The following is a 21,697-nucleotide window of genomic DNA, read 5'->3' on the forward strand; positions in this document are numbered from 1 at the left end:
TTTTCCACTTGCCTAAGGTCCAAGAATCACAAGATTCTTAAGATCATAAACATTGACCAAAGGAAACACTATCTAGGAACTCCATAAAAGAAATTGAAAGCAAAAGTCTAATTCTACTGAACAAAGAATCAGCTTTTACTAAATGCCAGCTCAGATGTTAGGATGCTCAAGATACATACATATGTCAAAGATCTTGCCTCAAAGATGATAGTAGCAGAGAAAAGAGACATTAAAAATTATAATTCTAGAAGAATAAGCTCAGTTGCTAAAGTGTTCATGCAATAATGAGGACCCTTCACATATATGTGGAACTTCATATATGCCTAAATACACATGAAAAAATATAACACCTAGTATGGTGATGCACATGAGCAGTTGGGAGGCTAAAGAAGAATTATCATTCTAAAGTGACTCCATGGTACACAGTGTGACCTCTGCCTTAAAAACACTGTAGTACTCTGAAAATGCAATAAAAATTCAAGCATATCCAAGGTAATAATAGATTTTTTCAAAAGCTACTATGAAATGGTGGGTGTGATAAGGCAATGTCAAGAATGATCAGGCTTGAGAGTCAGAGATGGTTCTGCGGTTAAAAACACTTACTACTCGCCTGGCGGTGGTGGCGCACACCTTTAATCCCAGCACTCAGGAGGCAGAGGCAGGCGGATCTCTGTGAGTTCGAGGCCAGGCTGGATCGACAGCCTCTAAAACAATACAGAGAAACCTTGTCTCGTAAAACCAAAAAAAAAAAAACAAAAAAACAAAAAACACTTACTACTCAATCATGAGAATCAGAGTTCAGATTCTAACACACTAGGAAGCTCACAAGTGCTTGTAACTCCAGCTCCAAAGGATCTGATTCACTCTCCTAGTCTCCATGGGCACCTACATATGCACTGTGCACATACTCATACCAACATGCACATACATGAATAAATAAAATAACAATCTTCAGAAAAAAGAAAGAGTATAAGCAATATAGTAAAGAGAACTGATGAAGCAAGCACTTGCCAACCTTCCATTAAATATACATATTAAGACTTATATAAAAGAATTAGACATCCCCTATGTGGAAGGATTTGGCAATAGGGTGGGAGGGAGGGTGGAAGGGGAGTGCGGGAGGAGGGGAGGGAGAGGGAACTGGGATTGACATGTAAAACAAGCTATTTAAAATTAAAAAAAAAAAGAAAGAAAAAAAAAGAATTAGAGTAAAATGTTTGCTTTAAAATTAAATTTCCCTTCAATGCAATCCCCATGAAAATCCCAGCAAATTCTTCACAGACCTTGAAACAACAATTCTCAACTTTATATGGAAAAACAAAAGATCCAGGACAGCCAAAACAACCCTGTACAATAAAGGAACATCTGGAGACATCACCATCCCTGACTTCAAGCTCTATTATAGAGCTATAGTCCTGAAAACAGTCTGGTATTGCCACAAAAAGAGACAGGTAGACCAATGGAATTGAGTTGAAAACTCTGATATTAGCCCACACACCTATGAACACCTTATCTTTGACAAAGAAGCTAAAATTATACAATGGAAAAAAGAAAGCATCTTCAACAAATGTTGCTGGCATAACTGGATGCTGGCATGTAGAAGACCGCATATAGATCCATAGGTATCACTATGTACAAAACTTAAATGCAAGTGGATCAAAAACTCAACATAAATCCAGCCACACTGAACCCTTAGAAGAGAAAATGGAAAGTACCCATGAACGAATTGGTACAGGAGACAGCTTCCTGAACATAACACCAGTAGCACAGACATTGAGATCGACAATTAATACATGGGACCTCCTGAAACTGAGAAGCTTCTACAAGGCAAAGTATACAGTCAAAAAGACAAAGAAGCAGCCCACAGAGTAGGAAAAAATATTTACTAACCCAACATCTGACAGAGGGATGATTTCCAAAATATACAAAGAATTCAAGAAGCAAGTCTCCAAAACACCAAAGGATCCAATTAAAAAGTGGGCTGCAGAACTAAATAGAGAATTCTCAATAGAGGAGTCTAAAATGGCTGAAAGACACATAAGAAAGTGCTCAACATCCTTTGCTATCCGGGAAAAGCAAATCAAAACAACTCTGAGATACCATCTTACTCCTGTCAGAATGGCTAAAATAAAAAACACAAATGACAGTTTATGCTGGAGAGGATGTGGAGAAAGGGGAGCACTCCTACACTGCTGGTGGGAGTGCAAACTTGTACTTGGAAATCAGTATAGCAGTTTCTCAGGAAAATGGGAATCAGTCTACCACAAAATCCACCAATTCCACTCTTAGGAATATACCCAAAAGTTGCACATTCATACAACAAGGACATCTGTTCAACCATGTTGATAACAGCATTATTTGTAATAGCCAGAACCTGGAAGCAATCTAGATACCCCTCAACTGAAGAATGGATGGAGAAAATGTGGTACATTTACACAATGGAGTAATACTCAGCGGAAAAAAAACAATGGATCTTGAAATCAGCAGGGAAATGGATGGAACTAGAAGAAACCATCCTGAGTGAGGTAACCCAATCACAAAAAGACAAAAATGGTATATATGGATTTTAGACCTAGAGCAAAGGAGTAGCAGCCTAAAATCCACATCATAAAAGGTGGACCCTAAGAGAGGCATACATGGTTACTCAGAGAAGGGGAAAGGGACAAGATCTCCTGAGCTAATAAGGAGTATGGGAGGAGGGGAGAGGGAGTTAGAAGAAGAGAGGGGGAGAAGAGGGAAAGGAAGATAGGAGAGAGCAGGAAGACTGAGTCAGGGGAAGAATAGAGGAGAGCAAGAAAAGAGATACTATAATAGAGGGAGCCATTAGAAGTTTAAAAAGAAATCCGGCACTAGGGAAATGTCTAGAGATCTACATGGTTGACCCCAACTAACAATCTAAGCAATAGTCTGAGGCTACCTTAAAAGTCCATCTCCAAAAATGAGATTGATGAATACCTTATATGCCATCCTATAGCCTTCATCCAGTAGCTGATGGAAGCAGAAGCAGACACCCACAGCTAAATACTGAGCTGAACTCTGGAATCCAGTTGCAGAGAGGGAGGAATGATGAGCAAAGGGGTCAAGACCAGGCTGAAGAAACCCATAGAAACAGCTGACCTGAACAAGTGGACACTCATGGACCCCAGATTGATAGGTGGGAAACCAGCATAGGACTGTTCCAGACCACCTGAACGAGGATGGAGGTCTGGTTAATCTATGGGGCCTCTGGTAGTGGATCAGTATTTATCCCTAGTACACGAATGGAGTTTGGTACCCCAATCCACATAGAGAGATACTCTCTCAGCCTAAACACACCAGGGCCCTTCTCCAAATGATATGACAGACTTTAAAGAACCCCCATGGAAGGCCTTATCCACCCTGGGAAGCAGAAAGGGGATGGGATATGGGGTTGGTGGAGGGCAGGGGAAGAATGGAGGGAGAGGGAACTGGGATTGACATGTAAAATAAGATTGTTTCTAATTTAAATTATAAAAAAAAGGAAAAAAAGTAAATTTCCCACCCAGGCATGGTAGCACATGACTATAATATCCCTTGAGAGATGGAGGTGGGAGAACCATGAACTTAATGCCATACTTAACTGATTAGCAGCAAGTCTGAGACTGCCTAGAAAGACCATTTTAGAAGTCAAGAAGTTAACGATGATGACAACAGGCACAATAACACTACTACAGACCATAACACCAATCTATAGGGCTTCCACATTTTACTTAAACTATCTACTTTTCAACAATGAAACAAATGAAAAATCACACACACATGAAAAAAGAATACACAAAACATTATGGCCCATGTATAAGAAACAGTAACAGGCCGGGCATTGGTGATGCACGCCTTTAATCCCAGCACTTGGGAGGCAGAGACAGGCAGATCTCTGTGAGTTAGAGGCCAACGTGGTCTACAGAGCGAGTTCCAGGACAGTCTCCAAAACATTACAGAGAAACCCTATCTCGGAAAAAAGAAAGAAAAAAGAAAAAGGAACAGTAACAGAATTTAATAGACATAGTTTTAATATCAGTTGGTATCATGTTTAAATAAAATCATTTAAAGAATGTCAGCAATGAGAAAATAAGCATAAAAGAACAACACAGAGAGTCTGGAGTTGAACAATACTCTAACTGAAGTTTTAAAACAGTTATCAGGAAGACTCAAGAGCAATTTGGAGCAACCAGAGCAAGGCTTAGCAAATTCAAAGAAATGTGAATTGAGATGCTCTCCAAGTTGGCTTCAATGTAACACAGCCTAGAGCAGCAGTACTCAATCTGTGAGTGGTGAACAATCCTTTCACAGGGGTCACCTAAGACCATCAGAAAATATAGTATTTATGACTCAGAATAGTAGCAAAATTAGAGTTATGAAGTAGGGGTCATTACAACATAAGGAACTGTCTTAAAGGTTGCAACATTAGGAAGGTTAAGAAGCACTGCTTTACTGTTTTGGCAGCATGTATAGTCCTAGCACTATGAATACTAGTCATTAAGGATGATGCTTCCAGTTGAGCACCAGCTTGATTTCTCCATGTTTAATGACATAAATACGTAGCATCTCCAGCAATAGGGTCTTACAATCAGCTTGTGGAAGGCAGACAATGATCATAACAATAAGATGACTCCTAATGACACACTGCTATATTCATAGATCAGCACATCACTCTCAACCTTCATCAAAGAAGCTGGTTCTTATAGCAGATGTTAATTATTATAGAGACCCACAATCTAGAGAATATGCTGAGTGACTTTGGTACAATCAATCCTACATGGGATGCCTTCATCAAACCCCTTCCTTCAAAGCTCAATGATCAAAGCAGAATAGGAGGTGGACAAATTGTAAGAGCCTTACTTGGTGGGTGAATTCCAAAACAGGGCTAATGCACATATGAAACTCATAGAGAATTTAACAACATGCCAAAGATCCACACAAGTTCAAGCCAGACAAAATGCCAGCATGAAAAAGGGTGGAACAAAGCCCCCCCTCTAGCCAAGAAAATATTTACAACTGACAGTTTCTAAGAGAGGGGAAATTGTTTTTCCTTTAGTAAAGTGTTATTAGGTATATTAACCAAACTGCAATAGCTGAGAAACGCTTAAGGAGATGTTCAACATCCTCAGCTATCAGGGAAATACAAATCAAAATGACTCTGAGATTCCTTTTTACACCTGTCAGAAAAGTTAAGACCAAAAACACTGATGACAGCTTATGTTGGAGAGGACATGGAGCAGGGGAAACACGTCTCCATTGCTGGTGGGAGTGCAAACTTGTACAGCCACTTTGGAAGTCACTGTGGTGGCCTCTCAGAAAACTGGGCATCAACCAACCACAAGACCAAGTTATACCACTTTTGGGCATCTACCCAAAGAATGCTCTATCATACCACAAGGATACTTGCTCAGTTATGTCCACAACAGCTTATTTGTAATATCCAGAACCCGGAAACAACCTAGATGACCCTCAAACAAGGAATGGTTAAAGAAAATGTGGTACATTTACAGAATAGAGTACTATTTAGCTGTGAAAAGCAAGGACACCAGGAAATTTGAAGGCAAATGGATGCAACTAGAAAAAAAATCATTCTGGGTTAGGTAACCCAGAACAAGAAAGACAAACATGTACTCACTCATAAGTGGATATTAGCAGTAAAATAACGGCTAACTACGCTACAATCCACAGACCCAGAGAGACTAGGTAACAGAGGATTCAGGGAGGGGAGGCACACCCAGGTCTCCCAGGGAAGGGGAAATAGAAGAGATTTCATGACTAGACCGAGGGCGGGTATGGATGGGAACATGAATGATTGGGGGCGGGGGAGTGGAAGGGAAGAGTACCCAAAGAGACTACTGGAAAGGGGAGGCATTTCAGAGTCAGGTTAAAAACCTGGCACAATAGAATCTCCCAGGAATCTACAAGGATGACCCCAGATTAGACTCCTAGAAATTGCAGATACATAGCCTGAACTGGCCATCTCCTGTGACCAGATTGGTGCCTAGTCCAACTGTCATTAGAAAAGTAACATTCAGCAACTGATGGAAACAGATAAAGACCCCCAGCCAAACATTAAGTGAAGTTCAGGGAATCCTGCAGAAGAGGGGAAGACAGGATTGTAGGAACTAGAGGGGTCATAGGAACTAGAGGGGTCAAGGACACCACAAGAAAACTCACAGAATCAATGAACCTGAACTCATACTGGCTGACAGAGACTGAACCGACAACTGACCCAGGCACTTCATATATATGTTACAGTTGTGTAGCTTGGTCCTCTTGTAAGACTCCTAACAGTGAGAACAGGGTCTGTCTCTGACACTTTTACAGGCTTTTGGGACTCTACTCCTCATCCTGGTTTGTCTGGACCAACATTAATACATGAGGAGATGCTTAGTCTTACTGCAACTTGATATGCCATGCTTCATTGATACTCATGGGAGACTTGACCTATTCTAATCAGAAACAGAGAAGAGGGAGAGGAAATCATGGTTGAAATTTAAAATAAAAAAACAAATAAATAATTCAGGAAAAGTAATGTTAAGTTTTTATAGAAAGATGTTAAAGATAATGATCCAAATAGTAAAATATGTTAGCATGTTTCAAGCTTAATTATTGGTGTCATGATCTAGCCATTTCTTTCATAACCAAAGATCTAATATATTCCATATATTTTGTTATTTTCATTAAAATTATATATTTATATATTATAAACCTATCATCAACATTGTTTTATAATTATTTTTATGCAGAGTTTGAGATCTGATAAAAGAAAAAAGTTAGAGAAATTTCTATATTCAGTATATTATATTTATTTAAATAGTTACAATTTTAAATTTAATCAGATAATTTTATATATGTACAATATATGATGATCATATCAACCTCCATTTTCCCCCTCTACCTTTCTACAACCCATCTCCCCTGACTTTTCTCCAAACTTCACGTCCCTTTTTAAAATACCCCACTCTGTGTAATCAGTACTGCTCATATGTGCATGAGTGTAGGGCCATTCACTAAATCATGGGCAACCTACCAATGGCCACAACTTCAAAGAAAAGTAACTACCATTACCCCGCTGCCATCAATTGCCAAGAGCGTTTAAGGATGGGACCTTACTAATCCTTTCCCTATCTATACCAGAATTTGGCTGGCTTGATTTTGTGCAGGGAACCACAGTAACTATGCATTCATGAATACAACAGCCATGGCAAATGTCCTGAAGAATAGCATTTGAAAGTATTCCTCCCAATCCTCCAACTTTTAGTTTCTTTTCTGACCCCTCTTCTGTGATGTTCCCTGAGTCTTGAGGGTGGAGGACACTGATACAGATGTTCCATTTAGAGTTGAGCACTCACAGTCAAATGTTCTTTTGTGTTTGGATTTGTGCATGTGGACTTGCAGGTGGGCATGTGGGCTTGGAGTTCAAAAGTCAATGTCAGGTGTCTTCTTCAATTACTCTCAGCCTTTTATTTTTTCAATCAGGAGTCTGTCACTGAACCTGGAGTTCACCAATTCGACTAGGTTGGCTGACCAACATGTTCCAGGAATGTTTGTCTCTATTTACTTGTTTTTCTTCTCTTCTGAGAACCTCATATTTATCTGTTAGTATCTTCATAGTAGCCTATAGGTCATTATATTCTGTTCATTTTTCTTTGTCCTTTTATCATTCTGTTTTGCAGACTAGGTATCTGTTCTAGTTGTTTCTGCTGCTGTTGTAAAATACTGTGACAACAAGCAACTTGAGGAGGAAAGAGTTTACTTGGCTTATGTGTTACAGCCATTACTGAAGGAAGCCAAGGGAGGAGCTTGAAGCAAAAACCATGAAGGAATGCTGATTCTTCTCTCTAGCTCAATGGTTCTCAACCTGTGGTTCTCAACCCCTTTTGAGTTCAAACGACCCTTTCATAGGGGTCACATATCAGAAATCCTGAATATCAGATATTTACATCACAATTCATAACAGTAGAAAAATTAGAGTTAAGAAATAGCAACAAAAAATAATTTCATGGCTTGGGGGTCACCACAATACAAGGGACTATATTAAATCATCACAGCATTAGAAAGGTTGAGAACCACTGCTTTAATGCAATCAGTCTTACTCAATTACAAATCCTGAGAGATACAACAGTGGCCTGCCTGCAAGATGTGCCCACCAGATTTTTTTTAATTTTACTCAATTTCAAACATATACACAATATATGGAAAAAATGTTTCCAAATGACCTCAGTCTCTGACTTACAACTTCCATCTCTGACTTAAAACTTTCATGAAGAATATACAAGGATGCAAACTCATAAAATGAAAAGAAACTGTCCAAGATAACTAGCTCTTCAGGACTGTGCCCATAGAAAAATCACATCTTGTAATACCTGAGTTCATCAAAAATATAACATCCAATGTGTAAGGCTCTTAATGGGTGCTTTAGGAGTCCTCTTAGGTAAATAAAGAGACACTTACAGATAAAACTTCCCTGGGTCTCAAAAGAATGGCTTATCTAGACTTTTGTTCTTACTTTCTGCCAATTTGTGAGTAATAAAGTTACCTTCCCTGATGTGTTGTGCAAACACTTTGTTTTACTGATCTCATAATCTAGTAACTTTCTCTCAGATCTAGGAATCTGAGCATAAATTGGTGAGTCCTTCCCTGGAACTGATACATGATTTCTCCTACATGGGATTGGTATCGATGAATATTTTTCTCATGAAATATTGGGTTTATAATACTATGAGTATTTTTTAAATCATCTCACCCAAAATTTAAGCTTCTTCTTGCAGTTGATGTTACATTCATTCTGTCTGTTGATGGGCTCGGAATCACATGACGTCCTGGAGACATCTTCTTTACTTCCCATGCCAGTGAGGTTGGTCTGACAATTCAGAACATATAGCAGATTACTTTAACAAAAAAAAAAGGGGGGTGGGGGACACTAATCCTTCCTTTTGGCTGTTAATGAGCAAAAACATGGTCAAAGCCTGTAATACTGATTACCAGAAAGGTTCTACACGAACAAGTGTGTAACTGCTGACTGTTCATGGTACAGAATTTTCCACACAATCAAATAACAGCAAGCACTACTTCTCTCAAAAGGGCCATGGGGTTACAAATGACACAAGATGCACTGCTTGTTGGCTTGTTTGAGACAGAATATATTAGGCAAGTCTGGCTGGCCAAGAACAAGTTAGTAGACCAGGTTGGCCTGGAACTCACAGATCCTCCTGCCTCTACCTCTTAAGTACTGAGATTAAAGGTATACACCACCATATCCAACTGAGATAAACTTGTTATGAATTTCAAGCTTCTCCATATACTGAGAAAAAATTAAAGCAATAGTATTAATTCAGGTTATTTTGTTGACATCCTAGAGAATTAAATTTAAGGAAAAATTATCCAAACAAAGGAAAATAGTGAGAGTCAAAGGAAGAACACATAAGAAAATATGAAGTACTTCTCTACCTCTTAATCACCATAGAGTAGAAACACAAAGACGCCATTGCTCTTTATTGGAAAACATAAGTGGTATAAATGACCTTCTGTTCTCTTTATTCCCTACCCCACAAACAGCTGACAGGACACATATCCTACTGAAATGTTTTTCTGAGCAACAGCCTATATTCCTATTCAAAGCTATCATTCCAGTCAGTCTCCCTATAGCTCACTCTCCATGTGATGTACTCATTAGATATTACACCCCTCACACAAAAAGAAAAACAAAACAAAACACAGAACTGATTACTGACAGAAAATTCAAATAAAATATTAGTCAAAAGCCCCGAGATTTGGATAAATTGTTACCAAATCATCTTTCTGAAAGAAGTTATAGCCCTACAGATGAAGAATGGTCATTCCCATTCAGCCTTGCCAACAGCTGGCATCTTTTAAAAAAATAAATAAATAAAAGTTAAGCAAGGCAGTGATGGCAAACACCTTTAATCTCAGCACTTGGGAAGCAGAGGCAGGTGAATCTCTGTGAGTTTGAGGCCAGACTGGTCTACAGAGTGAGTTTCAGGACAGCTAGGGCTGTTACAAAGAGAACCCCTCTCTGGAAAAACAAAACAAAAAATGTTATTGGCAAAAATGGTACAGCATTGTCTGTTTTCTTTTTAATTGTGTATGCTTATTATTATAACTAGTAAGGATAAAATAGTATCATCATTTGAATTTTTTCTTCAAAGATAGGAAATTGGGTTATTTTCCAAATGATTTAAGAAAGTTTACTACTGCTGCTATCATGATGCTTTCTTACTGATTTGGAGATATTCCTTAAATTTTAAGTTTACATATAGGGTTATTTGCTTCTTGCTAAATCAGGGAAGTCAATATTTTCTTTGGTAGTTTCTAATTTTATCCTAAAATTTTTATTTAAAATCTAGCTATATAAATTCTTGTCATGGTTTTTTTTTAATATATGTATCTTTGATTCTAACCTTTAAACCCCCAAGTCAAGCATGACTTTAAGACTACACAAAGTCTAATGCCATCAGCAGTAAATTTGAGGCTGTTTTCCATATGCTGGAGTTGCTTCAGTATACAAAGAGAAGATGCATTGGTAACTAGTTAATATAAAATGAGATGCCCTGATCGCTGAGGAAATGGCTAGTAGGTAAAGTGTCTGCATGCAAGCATGAAGACCAGCATCTGGATCCCCAGTATCCAGAAAAAACCCAGCTATAGTGGCATGCATCTGTAATCTCAGACCAGGGGAAACAGAGACAAGCAAATCTCTGGTGCTTCCTGGACAGTAACTCTAACTAAACCTGATAAACTCTAGGTTCATTAAGAGAACTTTCTTCAAAAAAAAATGGTAGACACCAACTGGCAAACTAAGCAATAGTGGAGAAGCTACCTTAAATGTCCTTCCCTGATAATGAGTTTGAGAACTACTTTATATGCCATCCTAGAGTCTTCAACCAATGACTGATGGAAGCAGAAGCAGACACCCACAGCTAAACACTGAACTGAACTCCTGGAACCCAGTTGCAGAGAGGGAGGACTGATGAGCAAAGGGGTCAAGACTGGGCTTGTTTAACCCATAGAAACAGCTGACCTGAACAAGGGGGGAGCTCTTGGACCCCATACTGATGGCTGAGAGGCCAGCATGGGGCTGATCCAGACCCCCCCAAATTTGGGTGTCAGTGAGGAGGCTTCAGCAACTTATGAGGCCTTGGGTAGTAGATCAGTATTTATCCCTGGCACCCGAATGGACTTTGGGAGTCCATCCCACATCAAGGGATGCTCTCTCAGCCTGGACACATGGGGGAAGGCCTAGGCCCTGCCCAGGATGAAATGACAGACTCTGGATATCCCCCATGGAGGGCCTCACCCTCCCTGGGGAGCAGAGTGGGGGTTGGGGGCACTGGTGGGGGCTGGGGAGGAGGGGAGGGACCTGGGATTGACATGTGAAGCAAGTTTGTTTCTAATTTAAATTTTTACTAAAAGAAATCTTCATCTAACACACAGACACAAAATGTACCAGCATGCTTGATCCCAGAAGTTCTATAGATTTTGGTTTCGAACTATGTCAATGATGTAGCTTGAATTTTGTATACAGGGTGAAGTATAGGTTGGAGTTCATGTATTTGAATATGGTGATCAAATTGTTATAACAGTTTTTGTTGAAAAAGAACAAATACATTTTTCTCTGAGCTGCCTTCACACTTTTGTAAAATATCATTTATCTGTAAGTGTGATTCTATTTCTGGATCCTGTGTTCCATTAGCATGTTTGTTTTTTCACTGTAGTAAAGTTTATATGCAATATCAGCATTTAAATCACTTACAGGTAAACAGTTGAATGGTATTAAATACCAGTGTTGTGTAGTCATTAAAGCAGTCTATAAGCAAAAAAAAAGGTAGAAAGTGACAAAGGATGACACCCAAAACCAACATCTAGCCTCCATATATACACACATATGTGTTCATGTACAATTATTGCTATGAAAACAACACACACACACAATCTTGAACCTGAGCATAACTCTTATTCTGCTCTATTCTGCTGGTAATTAAGGCATCTGGCTAAGAAAGCTATACTAAAAGCTAGGATAAACAGTATCACAATAATTTTGAAAAACTAATCTACAGTAAGTTTTGAATATATTTCTCTCCTTGCATTCCCTACCTTGCCACCAGTAATTTTTAAGGAATTTATGTAGTTGAAATGTACATAAATGACTTCTCATGTACGGACATGACTATTTTATTTAACTCAAAGAATCAATGAGTCTTGAGTATTCTTGTGTGCTTTAAGTTCCTCTAGTCTATGAGATGAAATACAATTACTTGAAATGGTGCAAAGAAAATGTTGAATAGTTAGCTAGAGTAAAACAATGCATATAACTAGGCTTTCTAGAGTTCTAAAACTTTAACAAAAATGAAATATTGATGTGGTATTCTAATTTTCAGAAGCAAGTAATTATACAGAGAGAAATTGAAAAATAATTTCCTCATTGTCTTCCACAATGAAAAATATCCCATACCTTTCCAGAGATTGTTTTTACTTTGTGTATTTCCCACACTTACATAACTGATTTGTTGCCTTTGTCTTAGTGTCAATGATCCACCCTCCAAAACACTTACCATCATTTATAGCATTAAGTTCCATTTTGTTATACCATTACATCACAAGTAGCAATTTAATTTCTGTACTAAATAATACTGTACTAAATAATATGACTAGCACTGTCAGGTGCATTAATAATAAATATTTGTTACAGAACAAAAAAAAAGAAATGTAATAGCCAACTATTAAATTGTTACAGGTTTCAGATCAACCTGGTGTTAAGTGCTCTGTCAATTTCAATGCTTGCTACTGAAACTGGGGTTACTACAAACAAAAATACCAGAATTCATTACCTGCTTTGAGCATCTGTCTTCTCTAACTTTTCCTGAAGTTGGATCCAGTCAATCAATGCTTTGAAATCTCTCACATAGTAATCTAGCATCATTAGCACCTCCTAATTTAAAAAACAAAACATTAGCTACTATTCTACGGTAGAAAAAAAGCTTTAGGAAAGATTATTAAAGTGAATGGTTTTCAGGTTAATAATGTTTACACTGACATTCATTAAGGAAGATATATAGGCTATTTTTTTTTGTTCTTTTGCTCATTTTTCATTCTGCAAAGACCTTTTAAACACCACAAATGACAAAGAATACAAGACTAACTAAAAGTTCCTCCATGTACCCTTCCAAGCCCTACCCCAGCCTTCCTCCAGGGTAAGCAAGCAGCACCTTATTATAATACTGAGGACAAGTGACAAGAGGAGTCATAACTTATAATTCCTTAGAGGGATACCTTCAGCCTTAAGCCATTAAACACAATCTTTGTTTGGATTTCTCACACATTTCTTCTGTCCTTCTACCTTTACATGAGTTTCAGGAATCAAATTCAGGTTGTCAGGCTTAGGCAGTAACACCAATACCTTCTGAGCCAATTCAACAGGCAGTATTTTAATTCTAAAAAGTTCCTATCCAGTATGACTCAGTCTCCATCCCACATTTATTATTCACATTTTTACTACTAATTTCTACCACAATATCTTCTTTAACAAATAAATTACTCTGAAATGTTCTCCCGAGCTTCTCTGTTCAGAGCTCTGTATTTTCTGGGTCAAGTCCCTATAACTGCTTAATTAAAGACTCCATGACTAAACTTTCTGAAGATTTACTACATCTAGACTTTGTCTTCAGCAGGACAACTGGTGTGAATTGCCCATTCCATTCTCCTACAGAATTCGATATAATCAAGCATGCTGTGAGAAATGTTTAAAAACAGATACTGAAAAAAAAATCCCAAATCTCTCCAAAGAAAATAATCTAGGTCAAATATACAGCTGTACATAAAGAAAGGAACAATATCAAACAATTAAAAGTAAAAATTATTTTATTAATACCTTTATTTTTCTTATTAATAGATTTGACAGATAACAGTTTCTTCAATATAAAAAATACAACATTTTATTATATTAAGAATACTTGTTCAGGGCGTTGGTGGCGCACGCCTTTAATCCCAGCACTTAGGAGGCAGAGGCAGGTGGATCTCTGTGAGTTCGAAGCTGGGCTGGACCGACAGCCTCCAAAACAATACAGAGAAACCCTGTCTTGTAAAAACCAAAAAAAAAAAAAAAAAGAATACTTGTGATCTTTTCAAAACATTATTTTTTAATTATTGTTCTAGTGTATGAGTGTTTTGCCTGCACGCATGTATTTGCATCACATGTGTGACTGGTGCCCACAGAAGCAAGAAGAGGGAATGGTGATCCCCTAGAATTGGAGTTACAGACAGTTATCAGCCACCATATAGGTTCTGGGAATTGAACTCAGGTCCTCTGGAACAAGAGCCAGTGTTCTCAATCATTGAGCCAACTCTCCAGTCTCTACCTACATGTCTTATATATTAAAATAAAATGATAAATGAGTAGGATAAGCGAAATCAAAATTATTTTAGTATAAAGGACTCATTATATACTAGAATATTACTTTAAAGTAGTATTCATATATACATGTACGTATATATATATGAAATTCTAACCACTGTTTATATTCCATAAAAACAAATGAATATAACAGCCAAATTACTAAAAAAATGGACTAATGCAAAAATTTTAGTTCCAAGAATAAAACATGAGAGCAAGGGCAAAATGGGAGATCCTCAGGATTCCTGGACTCTTTCACCCTCAGTATGTACAACAAGGTGCAGTAGGGAGCACTTCTGGGACCCAGAGAAGCATTTGAGACATACCACTACCCTCACCATTATGCGTGCTGCAAGGCCCAGGCAGCCAAACTCAACCTGAAGGAAGACAAAGTGGAGATGTGGTTCACCAGGCACCAGCACGCCCACTCAAGCACATCCAATCATACATACATACATACATACACACACACACACACACACACACACACACACACACACACACACACACACACACCTTAAATTTTTTAACTAACAGAACTATAAGAATAGATCAGTCTGCTACTATATTTGTAGAGCTCAACACCTACCAGAAATGTACAGACCACACAGGCAGTAAACTAGCTAAGTTCTAAGAAGAACTCCACAATGTCACCACTCAAATGAATAATAACTGACATATGAAGAACATCTAACAATGTCAGACTACACATCCTTTGAGAATTCACAGGGAATATTCACCAAGATAGACAAAATTCTCACAAAAAAAGATGGAAATCATGCAATATTTCCTCTTAGAAAACAAATGGATTTAACTATAAAAATGTGAAAAATCTCAGAATGAATAAAATTAAATATAATCCATGTGTATTATCATTTTAAAACATTCATACTGTCCAAAGCAATATATACATTCAATGTAATCACTTATCAAAAGTCTCATTATATTTTTCACAAAAAGTTTCATAACTGTATAATTGTATAATTCATATAGAATAAAACAGAAAGCTTTGAAATAGTCAAATAATCACAAAAGGAAAAACATGGAAGATGGCACACTTTTTATTTCAAATTATTTACAAAAATATAATAAACAAGTTATGCTAACATAACTCAGACATATAAACTTTATAAAACAAAACAGACCATAAAAACAAACATAAATACATGTTGAAATTAACTTTTTGACAAGGATAAACGATAGTATCATCAGTGCATGCTGTTAGGAAAACTAAACAACCACATGCAAAGAAAAAAAAGTCCCTTGTCTTTACCATAGAAAAAGACCTGAAATTGGAAAAGTCTTATGAGAAAACAAAGTAGGAAATTTCCTTGTTGACCTTAGCAGTGATCAAGATCCTATCATAAGCTCAGGCAACAAAGCAAAAAATGAACTCCATAAAACTAAAAAAGCATCTAAACCACAAAAAACATAATCACTAGAATGAAATTAAACAGAATGGGAAAAATACCTGTTATGATATATACCTGACATGGAACTAATTTCCAAAATATGTAAGAAAATCTTGCAATGTGCCATCTGTGGTGGCACACACCAGTAGGATTTGCTAAGGAAGGCAGAGGCAGGAGGGTCACAAGTTCCAGGCCAGCCTGGGCATTGGTGGCACACGCCTTAAATCCCAGCACTGGGGAGGCAGAGGCAGGCAGATCTATGTGAGTTCGAGACCAGCCTGGTCTACAGAGCAAGTTCCAGGACAGGCTCCAAAGCAATACAGAGAAACCCTGTCTAGAAAAAACAAAGGAAAGAAGGAAGGAAGGAAGGAAGGAAGGAAGGAAGGAAGGAAGGAAGGAAGGAAGGAAAAAAGAGAAAACCATGCAATGCAGGATCAAGGGAAAACAACCTGGGTTCAAAATGAACAAAGGAAATAAGCTAAGAACCTAAGTATATTTCCCAAAGGAAATAAAAGTAAGTGTGTGTGTGTGTGTGTGTGTGTGTGTGTGTGTGTGTGTGTGTGTGTGTAAAAGTGGTCCACTCAGGCCCACAAACCCACAGGGTCAAGCAAACCCCCCCAACTACCCCCTCCCCCCAGGCACAGGCACCTCCTGCACCCATTGGAGGAAGAGGTGAGTGACTGGTCTCTAGACCCCACACATCCCATGCCCATCCTCCACCAATCTCAGCCCCACTAGCCTGTCAGCGGGGAAGACTCTTGCAGGCAGGCCTCTCCACCATGCCCTCTACCCACTGGTCTCTGTAACCTACAAGTCACATTCCTCCCCCACAAGCCCATGAAACCCATTTCCCCACAGCCCACCCCCAAGAAGAATCAGTGGCCCCTGGAGGTACAGGTACCACCAGTACCAATTGGAGGAGGAATCGATGCCTGCACTGCAAACCCAGATAGGTAGATGGCAGTGTAAGAATACGTTCAACAACATAAAAAGCAATATGGCACCACCAGTGGTTCTACAACAGCAAGATCTGAACAAACCAACACAGATGAAACAGAAGAAAATGATCTTAAAAATAACTTTAAAGATGACAGAGGTCCTTAAAAGGGAATAAAAAATTCTCTTAAAGAAATCTAGGAAAAGACAAACAACAAATTGGAAGAAATCAATAAAGCCATTAAAGAAAGCCAAGAAAAATAAACAACAGGTGAATGAAACTGTTCAAGACTTGAAAATTAAAATAGAGGCAATAAAGAAAACACAAATGGAAAGAATTCTGGAAATGGAAAATCTGGGTAAACAAGGAACTACAGATGCAAATATAACCAATAGAATACAAGAGATGGAAGAGAGAATCTCAGACATTGAAGATAATGATAGAGGAAATAGATTCATTGATCAAAGAAAACATTAAAACCAACAAAGTCATAACACAAAATGTCCAGGAAGTCTAGGATATTATGAAAATACCAAACCTAAGAATAATAGGGATAGAAGAAGAAGACTACCAGCTCCAAGGCACAGAAAATATATTCAGTAAAATCATAGAAGAAAAATTTTCCAACCTAAAGAAGGACATGCATATGAATCTACGAGAAGCTTACAGAGCACGAAATAGACTGGACCCAAAGAAGTTCCCTCGCCACATAATAATCAAAACACTGAACATACAGAATACAGAAATAATACTGAGAGCTACAAAGGAAAAAGGTCATGTAACATTAAAAGGCAGACTTACCAGAATTACACCAGACTTCTTAATGAAGACTCTGAAAGCCAGATGGTCCTGGACAGACATTATGCAAACACTAAGAGACCACAGATGCCAGCCCAGACTACTATACCCAGCAAAATTTCCAATCACCATAGACAGAGAAAACAAGATTTTCCATGGCAAAACCAGATTTAAATAATACCTATCCACAAGTCCAGCCCTACAGAAAGTACTAGAAGGAAAACTCAAACCCAGTGAAGTTGGCAGCATCCACGAAAACACAGGCAATAGATTATCCTACACCAGCAAATCCCAAAGAAGGGAAAAACACCCACACTACCACCACCACTAACAAAACCAAAATATTAGAAGAATTAACAATCACTGGTCATTAATATCCCTTAATATCAATGGACTCAATACACCTATAAAAAGACAGGCTAACAGAATGGATATGAAAATGGGAGCCATCCTCCTGCTGCATACAAGAAACACACCTCAACTACAAAGGCAGATATTACCTCAGAGTAAAGGGTTGAGAAAAGATTTTTCCAATCAAATGGACCTAAAAAGCAAGCTGGTGTAGCTATCCTACAATCTGACAAAATAGACTTCAAACAAAAATTAATCAAAAGAGATGGAGAAGAACATTTCATATTCATCATAGGAAAAATCAATCAAGATGAAGTGTCAGTTCTGAAGACTTACGCTACAAATTCAAGGGCATCCACATTTGTAAAAGAAACATTACTAAAGCTTAAATCATGTATCAAACCCCACAAACAAATAATGGAAGACATCAACACCCAACTCTTACCAATGGTCAGGTCTGCCAGACAGAAACTTAACAAAAAAGGGAAATAACATATGTCATGACTCAAATGGGCCTAAGAGAAATCTATAGGGCATTCCACCAAAAAAAAAAAAAAAAAAAAAAAAAAAAAGAACATGCCTTCTTCTTAGCACCTCATGGAACCTTCTCTAAAATTGAGCATATAGTCAGACACAAAGCAAATTTCAATAGGTACAAGAGAAAAACTGGAATAACCTCCTGTGTCTTATTGGATCATCATGGCTTAAAGTTAGAATACAACAACAACACAAACTACAGAAAGCCTACAAACTCATAGAAACTGAATAATCCTCAACTGAATCAACACTGGGACAAGGAAAAATAAAGAAAACCAATTAAAGTTTCCCTAGAATTCAATGAAAATGAATGCACAACATACCCAATGGGATACTATGAAAGCAGAGCTAAGAGGAAAGTCCATATCCCTAAGTGACTACATAATTAATTTAGAAAACTCTCACACTAGAGACTTAACAGCACACCTGAAAGGTCTAGAACAAAACAAGCAAACTCACCCAGGAGGAGTAGATGCCAGGAAATAATCAAATTGAGGGCTGAAATCAATAAAATTGAAATTGTTCTCTGTTTCTAAGAGTTGGTTCTTTGTCAAAATCAACAACATAGACAAACCCTTATCCAAACTAAAGAAAATGAAGAGAGAGAATATCCACATTAACAAAATAAAAAATGAAAAGGGGACATAACAGACACTGAGGAAATCAGGAGAATCATTAGCTCATACTTCAAAAACCTGTACCCCACCAAAATTGGAAATTTTAAAGAAATGGACATTTTTCTGGATAGGTATTAAATCAAGACCATATAAACAATCTAAACAGACCTATAACCCCTAAGGAAATAGAAGCAGTCATTAAAAGTCTTCCAAACAAAAAAGTCAAAGGGCAGATAGTTTCAGTCAGAGCATTGGTAGAGGTGAGAAGTCTCTAGAGGCCGGCCACTTTGCTTTTCTGATATTCAGCTTTAATCCCAATAATATTTTATTATTCATGTGACATTTTGCAATTTTGAAGAAAGAAATTGAAGAAGATATCAGAAAATAGAAAGATCTCCCATGCTCTTGGATAGGGTAGGATCAACATAATAAAAATGGCAATCTTACCAAAAGCAATCCACAGATTCAATACCAATCCTATCAAAATCCCAAAACAATTCTTCATAGACCTCAAAATAACAATACTCAACTTCATATGGAAAAAAAGAACAGAAAAACTAAAAAAAAAACCCTGTACAATAAAGGAACTTCCAGAGACATCACTATCTCTGACTTGAAGCTCTGCTATCGAGCCACAGTAATAAAAATAGCTTGGTATTGACATAAAACAGACACATAGGCCAATAGAATCATGTTGAAGATCCTGACTGAGCATATAGTGATAAATAATAAATTCAGCACCTTAAGGGAATATCTGCATTCCCATATTCACTGTGCCATTATATGGATGCATAAAGAGATTGTGAGATGGTGGAGAGTACTAGTCAGCCTTGAAAGGGAGGCTGTGACATTCACAACACGTACGAACCTAAAAGACATTATACTAAGTGAAATAAACGAAATGGAAGGAGAAAGAAGTGTGCATCATGCATGAAAAACTAGCATAATACACACAAACAGAAATAAGGTTACCATGGACAAGAAGCAGAAGGAATATGGAGACAAAAGGCAAAAGGTACAAATTTCTAGTTACATATAATAAGCCTAAAGGTCTACTGTAAATCATGAGGACTACAACTAAAAATATTGAATTGTATTCTGAAAATTAAACAGATTTTGATGCTAATAGTACACATGCACAAAAGGAACAATAAACTGATGACTATTAATTAGCTTAAGTATAATAATGACTTCATCATATACAGCAAAACATAAGTATATAACTTAAATATATTATAACAAATATATATATAGAAATAAATATAATAGTATCTACAGTGAGATCTAAAATTTATGGTGTGTTTACACACACACATACAATATAAAAGACCTGTGAGGAAAACAATAACAGAATGCTAACAAAAAAAGTTTTTTAAATGTTCTATTTTTTGTGGACAAGGAAGAATACTGTCAACATGTCAGTAGTAATTCTTGACACTGACCCTAGTTCTGAAAGATAGAATCCCAAACGTCACATTCCTGAGAAATTAAAATAAAAAATGTTGAATCTCTGACAACCTGACCCCTTGAACACCCTTGAACAGTGACTAAGAAATGCTTTTACCCACTAAGGCATCTCCCCCCATTCATCCACCTTATTTTTTGAAGCACTCTCACTGAACCTGAAGCTCACTGACTGGCTGTGTGGTCTGGCCAGCAAGGAGTAGGGACCCTCTTGTCTCTGCTTGTCTCTGCCTCCCAGAACAGTGATTACATGAGCGTGCCACCAAGCCTGACTTTCTATGTGGATACTGGGAATGCTAACTCGGGTCCTTGGGCTTGCACAGCAAGCATTTACCCTCTCAGCCATCTCTCTGAGTCCCAGTTTTCTTCTTTAGATAACTCAAAATAATACTACTGTGACAATATATTCTATACATGTCACGAAAGTAATCTTTTGTAATGGGTTCATTATACATCTAAATGCCAATTTTATTTTGTGTAAGAAATGAGTGCAAAGCCGGGCGGTGGTGACGCACACCTTTAATCCCTGCACTCAGGAGGCAAAGGCAGTAGGATCTCTGTGAGTTCAAGACCAGCCTGGTCTAAAAGAGCTAGTTCCAGGACAGCCTCCAAAGCCACAAAGCCACCCTGTCTCAAAAAACCAAAAAGAGAAAAAAAGGAAAAAAGAAATTAGTGCAAAGCACAAGTCACTATATATACTCCTTTATCCTATGAATAAATTGATAAAGTATAACCAAATATGAAAATACTGGTTCACCAGCCAAAGCTGCCATTTAAATGCATAAGATGAAGAAATGTAAACTATACTCATTTTTACCATCCTATACTATTCTTACTACAAGAAATGTCAGTGACAGGGTTCGAGAGGTGGCTCAGCAGGTAAGAGTATTTACTATTCTTCCAGAGGACTAGGATTCAGCTACCAACACTCACAAGGCAGCTCACAACCATTTGTAATTCCATTTCCAGGGGACTCAACGCCCTCTTCTGGCCTCTACCAGCACCAGGCATGCATATGTTATACATATATTCATGCAGACAAACATTGATAAACACAACATTTAAAAAGATCTTCTTAAAAATACAAGTCTCACTTCATTATAAAGACATTTCAGTAGGCTCAGAAGTATAAAAAAATAAAAGCCATCATTTTTATAATAGATTTTTCCAT

The 21,697-nt window shown here is 37.7% G+C and overlaps 1 protein-coding gene across 6 annotated transcripts in view; it reads right to left on the reverse strand.

The window, feature by feature from the left end:
* Scaper (S-phase cyclin A associated protein in the ER) overlaps positions 1-21,697 on the reverse strand; it is a 343,723-nt gene that overhangs the window by 279,026 nt on the left and 43,000 nt on the right. For all 6 annotated transcript variants that reach the window (XM_040729759.1, XM_040729754.1, XM_040729758.1 and 3 more), the window contains 2 exons: positions 12,849-12,949; positions 8,747-8,863 (listed from right to left, as the gene is read on the reverse strand). In XM_040729759.1, coding sequence (XP_040585693.1) covers positions 8,747-8,863; positions 12,849-12,949 — 218 coding nt within the window. The remainder of the gene's footprint in view (positions 1-8,746; positions 8,864-12,848; positions 12,950-21,697) is intronic.

This window comes from Mesocricetus auratus, unplaced genomic scaffold, assembly GCF_017639785.1.
Source record: "Mesocricetus auratus isolate SY011 unplaced genomic scaffold, BCM_Maur_2.0 Super-Scaffold_100022, whole genome shotgun sequence".
Classification (NCBI taxonomy): Eukaryota; Metazoa; Chordata; class Mammalia; order Rodentia; family Cricetidae; genus Mesocricetus; species Mesocricetus auratus.